This window comes from Temnothorax americanus, unplaced genomic scaffold (assembly GCF_048541705.1).
Source record: "Temnothorax americanus isolate GAGA-0224 unplaced genomic scaffold, ASM4854170v1 Scaffold43, whole genome shotgun sequence".
Taxonomy (NCBI): domain Eukaryota; kingdom Metazoa; phylum Arthropoda; class Insecta; order Hymenoptera; family Formicidae; genus Temnothorax; species Temnothorax americanus.
In genome coordinates, this window is record NW_027509581.1 from 1,447,257 (window position 1) to 1,462,599 (window position 15,343).

The 15,343-nt window shown below is 37.2% G+C and overlaps 1 protein-coding gene across 7 annotated transcripts; it reads left to right on the top strand.

Moving 5' to 3' along the window:
* The first annotated feature begins 324 nt into the window (after positions 1-324).
* Positions 325-14,457, top strand: LOC143903073 (uncharacterized). 7 transcript variants are annotated; one of them, XM_077416449.1, is made up of 7 exons: positions 325-508; positions 582-754; positions 1,086-1,224; positions 1,419-1,575; positions 1,812-1,898; positions 2,103-2,240; positions 4,499-4,645. In XM_077416449.1, the coding sequence occupies exons 3-7, from the start codon at positions 1,218-1,220 to the stop codon at positions 4,593-4,595; spliced, it is 486 nt and encodes a 161-aa protein (XP_077272575.1). In that variant the 5' UTR covers positions 325-508; positions 582-754; positions 1,086-1,217; the 3' UTR covers positions 4,596-4,645. The 7 variants fall into 7 exon arrangements, 3 of the variants coding, with proteins under 3 accessions (XP_077272575.1, XP_077272574.1, XP_077272577.1); XR_013258593.1 differs by lacking the exons at positions 325-508; positions 582-754; positions 1,086-1,224; ... (2 more) ...; positions 2,103-2,240; positions 4,499-4,645 and adding exons at positions 6,457-9,942; positions 10,064-10,302; positions 10,942-11,035; ... (2 more) ...; positions 11,839-11,999; positions 12,215-14,457; XR_013258591.1 differs by lacking the exons at positions 325-508; positions 582-754; positions 1,086-1,224; ... (2 more) ...; positions 2,103-2,240; positions 4,499-4,645 and adding exons at positions 6,457-9,942; positions 10,064-10,122; positions 10,506-11,035; ... (2 more) ...; positions 11,839-11,999; positions 12,215-14,457.
* The last annotated feature ends 886 nt before the right edge of the window (positions 14,458-15,343 follow it).

Sequence of the window (15,343 nt, forward strand, 5' to 3'; positions counted from 1 at the left end):
CTTAAAAAAACAATTGACCACCAAACGTTTTAATGACGATATTCGTGACCACCAAACGATTCCGCGTCGATTGAGCCGTATGAAAGTCAATTTGATTGATAAATAATGTTTATCCATCAAATTACCAAGCAACGTCACGGAGTCATGCGACCAATGGCGTGAAAATACGGTTTTTTCTATTTCTTAGGAAAACCATTGACCACCAAACGTTTAAATTACGATATTCGTGACCATCAAACGATTCCGCGTCGAATGAGCTATAAAAAAGTTAAATTGGTTGAAAAATAAAAATTGCCCGGCTAACTTCACACCGGAAATTTCATTTTTATTTTACAGGAAAACGACTAACCACCAAACGATCGGACTAGACTACCAAAGACCACCAAACGACCACCAATCGATTCCAATTAATGAAAGTTCGATACGTTGAAGTTGTCCGGCCAACTTCATAGAGGTCGTGAATCGTGTGTGTATCTCGTACTCCTCTGTCGTCGTCTGTCTCTTTCAGGTAAAGTGTCTGTGTGTATTTTTAACCTCCACTTACTAGACAACGTTTGTTTAATTTTGAAAATTGATTTCAGGAGCTTGGAGAACGCAAAAATGGTGCGGTGTATTGTCAAAAATTGTAAAAACACCAATACAACATGTACTCCGGAGGAAGTCAGTTTCCACAAAATACCGGAAAACCAAATCATGCGTGAAGGATGGTACAAAAATATCGGAGAAGTTGTCCTTCCTTCCAATACGGTGAACGGTAAGTCTTAATAATAATAAATATAATGCTTTATATTGTTTGCTTATGTCTATGCTTATTTTATCAAATTATTTAATAAGAAATGAGAAATTAATAGTGATAAACTGCTGTTTTCATTTTGTTTTTAGGTAAATTTGATAGAAATTAATTTTTAAGAAAATATACATAAATAAACGTCAGTTAGCTAATTTGAAGGAACATTTTTTTTATTCAATTGACTCCGAGCGTTAGTTAAAAATGTTATAACATTAGTAATAACATTCATCCAGAAGTAAATTAAAGGTGATGTTGATACATCAACAAAATACATTACGATTTTTTGTTATTACAGCAAGAATTTGTTCAATGCACTTTACGCCAGAGTCATTTGTTCAGCCGAAGAGGAAGAGAGCTGCAAAAAAAATTTCAAAAAGGCGGAGTCTTTTGCCATCCGCTGTGCCTACATTGCATCTGCAGCCATTAAATGAACAGTAAGTTAACAAGGAAAAATCAATATAGTCCTTTTGTAACCATAGCTCCATATCGTTAATAATATATAGTGCTATCATATGTTATTTATGAATTATTAGACGAGATATAACAATCATTTTCATTGCTCTGATATTTATTAAAATTACAAAGCTAGCAATTGTAGTCTTTCTGTAGTATGTATATGAAATTACAGCATCTCCTGAAGAAAATAATATGAAGGTGATACGGCGGGAGTTTCATTTGGTTTGCCCATCTACGAACACAAATACTCCGATACGATCTTCGACCCCAGTACCATCCCCTGTAGGAGTCACTGAGCACTTACAAGATTTAACATTAGTATCTACTAGGTATGTATTAAAATACAAGTACCACATTTTGAGGATATATCTTGTATTCAAGTTATTTTTTTCCACAATAAATAATGTAATTCCTACAGTTGTGTAATATACATTCGACTTAAGTGAGTCATTTAAAGATATTTTGATTCTTTTGAAATGCAATGTGCACAGGTTTTTTTCCATGTGTCATCACTATAAGTTCGGTGTACATTAATTGTAACATTATTTTCTATATGTTTTTTCAGTAATCGTTGCCAGGAACCAACTAACAGTGACAACGATGTTCAGGAAGTATCCTATGAACTGTTGCGCAGTGAGAGTTTTCCAACAAGGTTAGTAAAATTTATTCGTGATGTAACACACTCGTACGCATAGATGGAAAATTTTTAACAAATTTTTCAGCAAGTCCATTTCAATGCGTTGCACAATTTGTTTATATCTGTTAATTCTTGTTTAGTTTTAACAATACAATAATTAAGTTTTACAGTGACAAGTTAGGAAATTCTTTAATGACCTTATATATGTATATTTTGTAGATCCAAAAAGAAGAAGGTAGTACTACATAAGTGTAGTACAGTACGATCGAGGAGTAAACGGTTTACTTCGAAGACGAAAGTTCACGAGGCAGCATATAATAGTGAACAAGGAAGTCCACCATTGAAACGTCAACGTCGGTGAGTGAAATACTTTACTGCCTATTTATGGTGCAATATATGTAGTAATGATTAATTTGTAATTGCATTGATATTCATTATTTATCATCAGTTTAAAAAAAGTGACTTAAGTTTACGTTTTAAAAGCATAACAGTTTCAAATGACATGTTGAAAAGTATAATATTCATTTTTCAAGTAATTTAAAGAATCATGTACTTTTTTAAAGTGCTGTATCATGTAATTTTTTACTATTTGTTTACATGTGATCGCAATAATCCATTAGGAAAAAGGTAATTCTGTCAAAGCAGTGCCAAGAAAAGATTTGAAAAACCTAGCAAATACAAAGAAATGCTCAATATATAAAGAAAGACATGCTCAATATATATTCCATTTCGACTCGAACTATTATTAACAAGCCGTACCGTGAATTCAAACATGCTTTGGTTCAATTGAGCAAATACGGAGTTGTCAAAAAATATTATTGGAGGTATTGAAGAATTTATTGACAAAGGGCAGACTTTTCAGATCTTGCTGGTTCTTTTAATTCGAATGTCTGCATTTTCTTTACGATGAGCTTATGATTGTAATAGTCGTATAAGTAAGTATTGATTAATGAAAAGAGAGAGTACGATAAATAGAAAAATAATTTTATAAAAAAAAAAAATAAGAATTGCACTTCTGTGTGATATCCTTCGGATATCAAGGTATATACGCTAATATATCCATGTACAAACTGTAATGGAATTATTCTGACATTAAGTTTTTAAATTAATTATTTCATCATTAGCATTTTATTATTAAATATAATTTTATTTCATTTACTATCAACTATGAAAGAACCAATTCCAAGCTATGAACTCAGTGCATTGGTATGTACATTGTTAGAGTATAAATGTGTAATCATATAAAGTTAATTACTAGAATAAGTTTGGAAGAATTTATTATTTGCAAACTTATGTGCAATTATTGTACATAATAGATTAGGTCTCAAGTTGTTAATAAGTTAATAAAGGAATAAGCTTTTCACCAATAACGGCTTCGCAAAATCTGTTCCTAACATACATTTGTATTAACTTTTCTCATCACTCATTTTGTTGGTAGATTGGTTGTTAAATTTATTTCTACTTCTAGACAATTATTTAAATGCAATGAAATTTATCAATAATATCAATGATCAGATAAGTAATGACAAAAGTTCATATCAAAATAATTCCACTATACATTGCACATGGATACATAGGCAAGGATGAAGTGCATTAATGTTTTACACTCGTACGTAGAATATTAATATTATCAAACATGAGAATTTCGACCCACGCAGACACGTGCTGATGGTCATGCACTAACCAACTACTCAACAATTGTATCGATACAAGTGTATCTATAATACAACTAAAGTTACTTCAAGTTACTAAAGTGGCATCAATGATATGTGAGTTGGTTAGTGCATGACCATCAGCACGTGTCTGCGTAGGTCGAAATTTTCATATTTGATTGTTTTTTACATTGGTGCAGACGATAGATTTATTATTTAAATATTAATATTATCTTTGTGACAAGTTTATGTTTGTAAAACTCGTATAAGTGTACAAGTGCAAATATTAATTATTCAAAGGGAGAATACCATAGGAATAGAAAAATGAAATATAATTTTATATGCATAAAAAATAACAATTACACTTTTATTCGATTCCACAAAAGGTTTGTATATCCTTTAGGAGTTACACATGCCCACTTTGACATTCGAACAATAGAAATAAGTTTCAAGGAATCACAGAAGTGCAATTCTAATTATTTATGTATATAAAGTAATATTTTAAATTATCGTATTCTAACTTTACCTTAATCAATACTCGCTTATACGAGTAATACAATCAAAAACTCATCGTAAAGAAAATGCATATATTGGAATGAAAAAGACCAGCAAGATTAGAGTCTGCCCGTTAGCAATAAACTTCTCAATTACCTTCAATAGCATCTTTGACAGCTCCACATTTGCTTAATTTAACCAAATTATATTTGAATTCATGGTAAGGTTTGTTAATAATTGTTCGAATCAAAAACGAATAAGCATTAAATAGGTTCTTTCTTCGTGTTTGCTGTTTTCTTTTTTAAGATGTTTATAGTTGGCACTAAAATCTGATTGGGCCATGGAAAGAATCCCTTCATCTATGCCCACATTAAATCCCCATGGAATAAAAATGCACGTTCACACATGAAACTCCACTTATATTTTTCGTAACTAAAGTCTACAGACAACTCAAAAACAACTTTTCAGATGCAAAATAAGTGGTTTGCTGAATATGAAGAAAATGTACATAAATAAAAGAAACTTGTTTAATATGATTGTTACCTTGTCTTTGTGTATATATTAAATAAACATTGTCTTTGTGTATATATTAAATAAACCTTAATCTTCTGTCAACTTTACTTTTAGAGATACCTTTTATTAATCCTTAACTCCTGCAAGTTCATTAATATACCTCGACCTGGTAGCAAATATGTGACAGTCAATATGCAATATCTTTGGCAGCTTCGGTTTTGCTGATAGACAAGCATTTTGCGTATCACATTCTGGACTGATAATATTGATTTTCTTATCCACTTGTTCCAATTCAACAGCTTGAATGAATTCGGTCTAAACATAGAAAAGAATGATTTTTTATTTAGTAAATATAACAGAAAGTACTAGAAGCCAGTTTATCACATTGATTAAGTTATCTAATAATTAGTTGTAAGTGAAGAAGAATTATTTAAAAAGTATTATTAATTATATAAATTAATCACAAAACAATCGTGAAAACAAGTAAATAAAAAAAAATTTAACGTACACATGTAATATGAATAATGCAAGCCTACATTCGAAGAGGAAGCTACCGAGACATTGTGGATCATCTATGATGAATAATTTACAATGTCTTTAATAAACAATAGTCTTTATAAAAAAAATAGTCTTTATTAAAAAAAAATAGATATAAAAAATTAATCGACAGTATATTAAAATAAATCTTTTTTTCCTGTTTTTTACTTTCATTATTATATAAATTTATTGCATATTATATTTATTACTGTTACGAATAATGGCCAAATATTTTAGTTTTAATTTAAAAAAACATCTTACCTTTATTTTACACGAAACCAAAATCACAGGAAGAGGGTCGAATACTGCATCGTAACAACACAAAATACCCACTATTCTAGGGATATTTTGTTGATGGAAGCCTGTGTTTTTCGGCGACAAGAAAAGAGAGAGCCGGGAGATTTTAGAAAAAGACAGACCAATACTGAGCACACCATGTATATTTCCACCATGGCTGTCCGCCACGAACACACGAGCGTATGACCGTACGTACGCGGCACGGATAGTACAATGGGCGCGCGGCACGAAGGCGCGCGGAACGGGTAGTAGCGACGCGCGGCACAATATCGATCGGCGGGATGGATTGGCGCGCGCCCGCTACGCGGCGCATCGCCGGCCGATTCTCTCGTAAGAAAGATTCGACATCGACCTCTATATAAGGGGTAACCCAGCGGGGTTTCTCCAGCGATCAGCTCACCAGTCAGGGTGTGCTACTACCAGGGCCCCTGACATAATCTCTTTTGGAGACGGAGCGTGCTCTTCAAGGCCTCTGTTTGATACGGAGCGTGCTCATTCCAAGCCTTCGTTTACACCTGCTTTGCAGGGCATTAACTCTCCTCGGTAAGAGTCGACAGACTCCCTGCCGTGGAAAGGTTTCCTGGATCGTTTACGATCCAGCTCACCGGACAACACCGAGACCAAGACGCTGCCTTCTCCAACTCCGATTCCGACTCCGATTCCTGCACCTGGGGTCACGACGAAGGGTCTGTTCCTGGTCTCCAAGGTGGATACTTTCCTCCCGTGAAAGCCACACCTCATCGACCGGCCAACCCGAGTACCACACATCTAACTCCAACCGGAGCACTCTGTGGTGACGCACTCATTGGCCTCGTCTACAAGAACGTCAAGACTCCTCTCTAAACTCGGCCTCGGCGAATCTAACTATTCGGGACGGATAATAAGCAACACACCGCGTTAACACTACACATTAATCCTCTACACAAATCACACACGTCCACCTATCCGTACACATCCAAGAAATAATTTACCTGTACATAGAGCATGAATAAACCTAGCGAGATTCTACCTAATTGAATGACTGGTTATTGTGGGAACCGACGCACCTTCACCTAACTTCTTACCCCACAATTGGTGACCCCGACGTGATCTCACTCTATCTTGCTCTGGTACAAACATAAAGCAACGATGACAGACCCACAAGAAAACACAGGAAACACGTCAACAGCAGATCGCTCGCAAGTCAACAGAGTGGCGTTGAAAGTACCTCCTTTCTGGACAGATGAACCCGAATTATGGTTTGCGCAGCTTGAGGGCCAGTTTACATTGGGAGGCATAACACAAGACAGCACGAAGTATGCATATGTCTTGTCTCACATAGAAACTAGGCAGGCAAAGGAAATTAAAGACCTAATAACGAAGCCACCCGAAGAAAATAAATACGAAGGTATCAAAAAGGCTTTAATACAACGCCTATCAATCTCGCAAGAACAACAAATCCGTCAGTTCTTAGAGCACGAGGAAATGGGCGACCGAAAACCTTCACAATTTCTTCGGCACCTTCAGGCCTTGGCCAGCACAGCCATACCGGAGCAACTCCTGCGCACATTATAGATGGGCAGGTTACCCTCCCAACTACAGGCTATTTTGGCCACACGAAACGCTGACAATCTTGAGGCCGTAGCCGAGCAGGCCGACAGGATTCACGAAGTTACCTGCAGAGCTATGACAGTCGCTAGTATGCAGTCAGCAACAAGCTCATCCTTAGAGAGTCAAATTACCGAGCTAACGAAGAAGTTAGAAAAATTGGAGAGCAGGCTGTCACGTCCCCAGAACAGAAGCAACAAGCGCGACCGATCCAGAAGTCGTTCCAGAAAGGGGCAAAAAGAAGAAAAAGAAGCAGACATTTGCTACTATCACCGTCGGTTCAAGGAAAAGGCTCAGAAATGCACACAGCCGTGCAACTTCAAGAAGGCCGTGGAAAACTAATCGGGCAGTCGTCATCAGCGGCAGACGGCACCTGCCCGAAGCCATGCCGCTTATTCGTCACCGACCGCAGTACAAAAATTCGATATCTCATCGATACCGGCTCCGACGTCAGTGTATACCCTCACTAGTTGGTACGAATACGACGCTGGGTTGACTCAAGAGAACTTTCTTCGGCCAATAGATCCAACATCAAAACGTACGGAAATCTCACTATGCAACCTGATCTCGGTCTCCGCCGCGCATTCCCTTGGCGATTCGTTGTCGCAGACGTAACTACGCCAATAATTGGATCCGACTTCCTGGCACATTTCCATCTCCTCCCGGATGTGAAGGAAGGACACCTGGTAGACGTAAAAACAGGACTTAAGGCAAGCGGGACGGAAAATAAAGATACCATGCCTTCAGTTAAGGCTGTCATGGGAGACACCCCCTTCCATCAATTATTGGCTCGATTTTCTGGTATCACGAGACTATACGATAACGCAGTACTTCGTTCATTTTGGTGTCCGTGCTACCATTATTTCTTTTTGTTTCATTTCTGACGCTCGCGCGATTGATTCTATGATTTGTCTGATTGACCGAAGCCGAATCAGCCTTTATTGTTTCACGCGCAAATTTCTAATGAATAAATGTTATTTTGATTTATTAATTGCTTGAGTTCGGGACCTTATTTATGGCGTGTCACCCCGCCGAATATCGCGCCGCCCTCCATCACCCCCGCCCCAGCCCTTAGGTCGAGCTAGCCGATTCCTCGCACATCCGCACGTCTCGCTTTGCGTCTCGTGTTAGTTTTCTTTCGCGATTTCACGGACGCGCGTTGACGCGTCTGGCGCCCAACGGAAAAATTCATTTCGCGAAGTGTCGGAGGTGCGAGGAAATCGTCGGAGAGGCCCGTCATCCCGCTCTCCTTACTCCTTTTGATCCGGCACACGTCCCGGAGCGGTCCGGGAGTGAAAAAGTCGTGACAGTATATACAGTTCATGTTTTAATTTAAGTGAATATATATTGTACGTGCAGTAAAAATTACTTTTAGTAGTAATAATAATTTTTCCATAATAGAGTACTGTAATTTCTACGTTTTAACTATAAAAATCTTCAAATAAGTCTTTATATTATTACTTTTTTACTTTATCCCTATTTGAATTTACCGCCTAAAAGTGCATATTTTACCTCATCAAAGATGGCTGCCGGGTCTTCAATGCGTAACACAATTTATCGTCCTTTTGCATAGCATACGCCATCCAGTGTTATATAGAGATCAGTGGGAATCTCGGAAAAGTAACGGAGAGGGGTCAACTAATAAAAGTCAGCTTGATCGGCGCGATTTTTTGAGAGCGTCCCAGTTGCGCACAGAATAAATCGGACACAGCAGGTTGAATGAATCGGACACAGTGTCGATCGGACACAGTAGGAAACGGACACACGGTGGTTGCAATCGGACACAGTGCGGATCGGACACAGTGCGGATCGGACACAGTGTCGATCGGACACAGTAGGAAACGGACACAGTGCGGATCGGACACAGTGTCGATCGGACACAGTAGAAAACGGACACACGGTGGTTGCAATCGGACACAGTGCGGATCGGACACAGTGTCGATCGGACACAGTAGGAAACGGACACAGTGCGGATCGGACACAGTGCGAATCGTACACAGTGTCGATCGGACACAGTAAGAAACGGATACACGGTGGTTGCAATCGGACACAGTGCAGATCGGACACAGTGCGGATCGGACACAGTGTCGATCGGACACACGGTGGTTGCAATCGGACACAGTGCAGATCAGACACAGTGCGGATCGGACACAGTGTCGATCGGACACAGTGTCGATCGGACACACGGTGGTTGCAATCGGACACAGTGCAGATCGGACACAGTGCGGATCGGACACAGTAGCAATCGGACACAGTGCGGATCGGACACAGTGCGGATCGGACACAGTGCCGATCGGACACAGTGGCAATAAGAAGTAATCTAATATATGTAAATTCTTTATTCAAGTAATCTATGTAACCCTTTATTCAACTATCAAGAGACACGGTAGTGTCTCGCGCCAAGTACACGCGACGCGACGGGTTGCGAGTACCCGAGATGTTGAGATCTCGATAACGAGTGAACGGATCAAGTTCTAAGTAAGCTTTATCGATAGCTTGGGGTCCAATTAGGGGGGGGGGGTTTCTCTCATGTCGACCGTCTCTCATATCAATATTATTATGATTATCATAGAAACGTCACTTTCACTTTTTCGACGCTGGCGGCGCAGGTATCGCCAGTTTCGATATCGCGCGCGTATTTCGAAATTAGGTCGATAGACTTATCGGTCAGGAAGAAGATTTCTATTTAGGTAAATTAGGTAATAATATATATTTTGAGTCAATGGAAAAGAAGGTTCTCTACGCTTGGCAGAAAGTGCCGCTAGGGAATTTTTAAGTCGATTCTTATGAATCAAGCTTGATATAATGATTTGAGTCAACGGAAAAGAAGGTTCTCTACGCTTGGCAGAAAATGCCGCTAGGGAATTTTTAAGTCGATTCTTATGAATCAAGCTTGAATTCAATGTCTAGGTATCCCAGGTTGCCGATGACGGGATCCAGATAGTGCGCTTCATAGTTTTCGGTGTCCATGTGTAATCGTACGTTGAATTCGATGTCTAGGTATCCCAGGTTGCCGATGACGATGTCCACATAGTGCGCTCCGTAGTTTTCGGTGTCTACGTGTATTAATATCTTGAATTCGATGTCCACGTGTTCCAGGTTGCCGATGACGGGATCCAGATAGTGCGCTTCATAGTTTTCGGTGTCCAGGTGTAATCGTACGTTGAATTCGATGTCTAGGTGTCCCAGGTTGCCGATGACAAGGTCCACATTGTGCGCTCCGTAGTTTTTGATGTCTACGTGTATTAATACCTTGAATTCGATGTCCACGTGTCCCAGGTTGCCGATGACGGCATCCAGATAGTGCGCTTCATAGTTTTCGGTGTCCAGGTGTAATCGTTCGTTGAATTCGATGTCTAGGTGTCCCAGGTTGCCGATGACAAGGTCCACATAGTGCGCTTCGTAGTTCTCGGTGTCCAGGTGTAATAATACGTTGAATGCGATGTCTAAGTGTCCCAGGTTGCCGATGACGATGTCTAGATAGTGAGCTCCGTAGTTTTCGGTGTCTACGTGTATTAATACCTTGAATTCGATGTTTAAGTGTTTCAGGTTGCCGATGACGAGGTCCACATAGTGCGCTCTGTGGTTTTTGGTGTCTACGTGTATTAATACCTTGAAATTGATGTCTAGGTGTCCCAGGTTGCTGATGACAAGGTCCAGATAGCGCGTTCCGTAGTTTTTGGTGTCTAGGTGTAATAATACCTGGAATTCGATGTCTACGTGTTCCAGGTTGCCGATGAGGAGGTCCACAAAGTGCGCTTCATAGTTTTTGGTGTCTAGGTGTATTAATAATTTTAAATTTAAATGGGTGCGTTTAGCCGATACTCCGCTAGCCTAGCAATCGTGAGCAGTCGCTCGTTTTCACTCGTTTCCTCTCCTTTTAATCCATTAGGTCGAAAGAGAGGAAACGAGCAAAAACGAGCGACTGCTCACGATTGCTAGGCTAGCAGAGTATCGACTGAACGCACCCAATGTAGGACACGTAGATATCGAATTCGAAGTATTATAGCGATAATAAGCGTTATGAATTGGACATGGCGATTGCTGAAACCAATTGCAACTTGTGCAAAGGTAAAAAAATTAATTTAGAATATTTACATATTAATATTGTACATCATTAATCTCACCACATTATATTATTTGATATTTTATGTTATACCAATAACTGTTGCAGTTATGCTAAGCTTTCAACAAGACATATTAAAACAGATCGTCGAAAATAATTTAAGAGGAAAAAGATGCGAAACAATGCTAGAGAACGTAGTGGAAAAAATAAATCGGAATTCTGCAACGTCAATATCTGACCTTGTAAATAGTGATACTGATTTCCATCCCGAGCACCTTCCTGCACAGACGCTTGAAGATTTTCATGCGGCCAAAGGTAAATGGAAAATAGACAAAGTACAGAGAAAATGTGGTGAGTGTAATATTTAATTTTTTTATATTGTTACGTTGATTTTTTAGTTATATAAAATTAGTGTCGAATAAAAGCTACATTACTATTGTGTGAAGATTTTAAGTATTTTGGTGAACTTATTTATTCTGAACATAAAAAAGACACTTGCTCATATCTGTCATTTTTAAGTAAGTTTATTAATAATGTCATTTTTTATTGCAGTTACGATTATTTGCAAAATGTAAAGGTACTAATTAAAAAACACAACATATACTCTTATGGGAATTTTGATGTCGGACAATGTAGCTATGCAATATAGTTGGACCGGAGCAAAACTAAATAAAGAGAAATTTTCCAAGTCATGGTTTCACACAGTTCTGCAAAGTATGACATATAATTAGAAAACAAATATTATCCACTGCTCACTTAAAAATACTTATAAAACAGTGATTATTATACATATACTTTAATTTTTCAGCAACTATAATGCAGATGCATAACAATGCAACGCTACAAGGAATCAAGAAGTGTATAACTGACTGGTTAAGACATGCTAAGGAAAGACATACAAAACAACATTTAAAAGGAAATGAGTCAACAGCAGGAGTAAATGACACGGTCGATTAAATGACAAACGAGGTAGAAAAAAATATATGCCAATTGCACGCTTGAAATACCAATGCTATGTATGTGTTACCGCAATGTTCTTTTATTTTTATTTTTTTTTATTTTTTATTATCGTGCTCGGCGTCAGCGCAACGTTTATCGCATAATAGTGCGGAAAAACTGACTGTTTTCGTGGAAACGAATGACCGGCCGTGCGTTCTATATCATTATTTCCCTTTTATGAACAGGAGAAAGAGAGAGGTGTGTTTACTTTGTAATCCTTTTCGCCGCGTTTATTTCTACCGTCGCTGCTTCCGGTAACATCAAACACACAAAAAAGGCAAATATTATGTATGTGCGAACGTACACGTGGGCGAGCTCATCATTCTACAAATATGTTTCAACCGCAATTAAGCGCCGACAATAAGATACCACTAGGCTTCCCCCCGATGCCGCTATTGTTATAACCGGTATATTAATACATTTTTAAATGTAGCGCGATAGAAAACATACGGTCTCGGGCGGAGGAGAGAAAAACCAAGTGTCCCTTCATAAAAATTCTAATAGCGCCTTTTCTAACGTTCTTTTTTTCCTTCTTGAACAAGACCATCCTTGTTGCATAATTAAATATTTTCCCTACGTAAAAGTATATTTTGTTTTGACATGTCTGTGTAACGTAAAAAAAAGGACTTGGTCACTCGTGAAAAAGCCGAAACCGTATGTTTCCTGTAGTAATCAGCAACATTACATTTATTACTGTTATTTTTTTACAAAAAGTGTTAAAGTTTAAAAGTACTTTATATATATGTACCTCTATTTTTGTACCTCGGGTCGAAAGTTTTATCAGACTCGTACGTGTGATATGTAATTCTATTTTTATACTAATTGTATTTTTTTTAATTAGAGGTACTTTGTTTAAAAACTATTTATTCTTTTAATAAATAAAGATTTAATATGCAATGTACAATATACTTATTTTTTCATGTACATCGTGGACAGATTGATTTTTTTGTAATACGTTTTGGAATGTGTTTGTTTAATTTTACAATTTATTTTCCAATGGAAGAATTCTTTTATTAAACAAAAATGCACATTTCAAAATTTATCACAAAAGAGAAACAATATTTTTGTCCACGATTGTACGATTATCCCCTTTCTGGTTAAACCATAATTTCATTGTATATAAAATATCCATACGATCGCGAGTGCTATAATTAATATCTTGCGATATCTTTCGATCTCCCTCGGATATCCTGTGAAAATGTCTGCAAGATCTAAATAGCCGGACACTTGTGCATCCACTGGATATCCACCGGATATCTGAGACCATTTTGGGATGTCCCGCGGTTATTGCGATATCCTAAAATGATGTCTGTAGGACGTCCCTCAGATAAAGTGTGCTGTGTGGGAAGTAATAATATATTTTACGAATATATATATAAATAAAAAATATTATTTCTGAAGAGTTTTGCTCACTGAAAATGAGCGTCGAGCCGATCGAGCGTCAACGTAAAAAGGCACCTTAATAGTAACAGTAAAATATTAAAAATAAATAGCGCGCGTCTGTGATGTCTAGTACAGCAAAAAAGATATGTACTAAAAACGAATACAAATTTTTACCATAAAAACATGTGATATTGTATCTTATATTATTCCTAAATTAGAGATATTCTTTGCTAACCATTATTGAGATGCTTTAATCGGTTGTTTTGTCCTTGCGGTATTCCTAATTCAGCCCTCTAGGAATGTTCATTATACCGCTCATTTTTCCTAACTGGTTTGCCTCTAGGACCATTATGAAAAAGTACACTCAATTTTAATGGTCAACACCTAAATTGAGTGTTAACACTAAACTTACGCCCAAATTTGTCATCAAAGTTAAGTGTCAACACTTAAATTTAGATGTAGATTGAGTGTTGACCATTAAGGTTTAGATAAATCGTGGGTTCAATCCTCAATGATGAGTGTACATTGGGAGATTACTTTCAATGATAGGTGTAGGTTGGGGATTAAGCCTCAATGTTTAGTGTGGGTTGGAGATTGATTCTCATCGTTGGATGTTGGTTTGGTGTTAAGAGGGGAGACTCGTCTCTTTGACCCTTTCTTTGATAATTTTTTATAAAGAACTGAGAGTATTTATTGAATCCTAATAAAATACATGATAATGTTGACGATGAAATGTACAAGAAGAAATTTTTTTATAGTACAAAAAATACAAAATGGCTGCGCTGCAGCTGCTCGAAGTTGTCGTCTAGATTTTGCGCGGGAGAATGCCCAGGTCCTTGTAATGAACTGAAATCAACAAACCAAAATTTTTTCGTTAAATTATGATCCTCCGATGCGCATGAACCTAAATTTAGCAAAAAAAATTTTTTTTTTAAATAAAGGACGTTTTAAAAAAAATTTACGATTTTTTTTTTCAAACAAATGGCTAAAAATAATATTTATTATAAAAATTTTAATGTAAATTTAGGTTCATGCGCATCGGAGGATCATAATTTAACGCAAAAATTTTGGTTCGTTGATTTCAGTTCATTACAAGGACCTGGGCATTCTCCCGCGCAAAATCTAAACGACAACTTCGAGCAGCTGCAGCGAGTATTTTTTCTACTATAAAAAATTTTTTTCTTGTACATTTGATCGTCAACATTATCATGTATTTTATTAGGATTCAATAAATACTCCCAGTTTTTTATAAAAAATTATTTAAAAAAGGGGTCAAAGAGACGAGTCTCCCCCCTTAACAGAGTATTAACCTTTAATGTTCTATGTCGATTTAATAAGTGTCGCTTGATCCCTTTATCGTTGGGTGTCGTTTAAATATTATTGTGTTAATTTTTGTTAAATGTCAATTGACGGCTTGGTTTATTAAAAAAGTGTGTTTCAGATATAAAAGTTGAAAGGTTTGAAGGGAGCCAATAGATGGTCTTATTGGATTTTGGATCCAGGGCCTGTATTGAGCCCAATAGGGCCTAAGTCAAATTTTTTAAATGAAGACATTGCCATTATATAAAATGCAATATAAATAACAAATTATATTGTATTGGCAGACATGGATAATGTAAATATTTTTTTATTTGAGCATTACAATAATTGCGTTACAATATTTTAATTTTTTAAAGTTTATATTTCCATTAAATAGTTACTTTATAACTGCAAAAGTCACAACAAAATTCCTGTTTGTAATTTGACAATTTTGAAAATTAAAATATTATAATAACTAAGTAAGGCTCTATAATGTAAAAGAAAGACCTTAAACGGGCAATAAGAGCACAAGCGTGTCGTTAAAACGCTAAACTTTATTATCAACAGTCACAAATACCGAAGTCAATTAACGAACGAACGTTTCGACCCTTCTTTGGGGTCCTCCTCAGCGT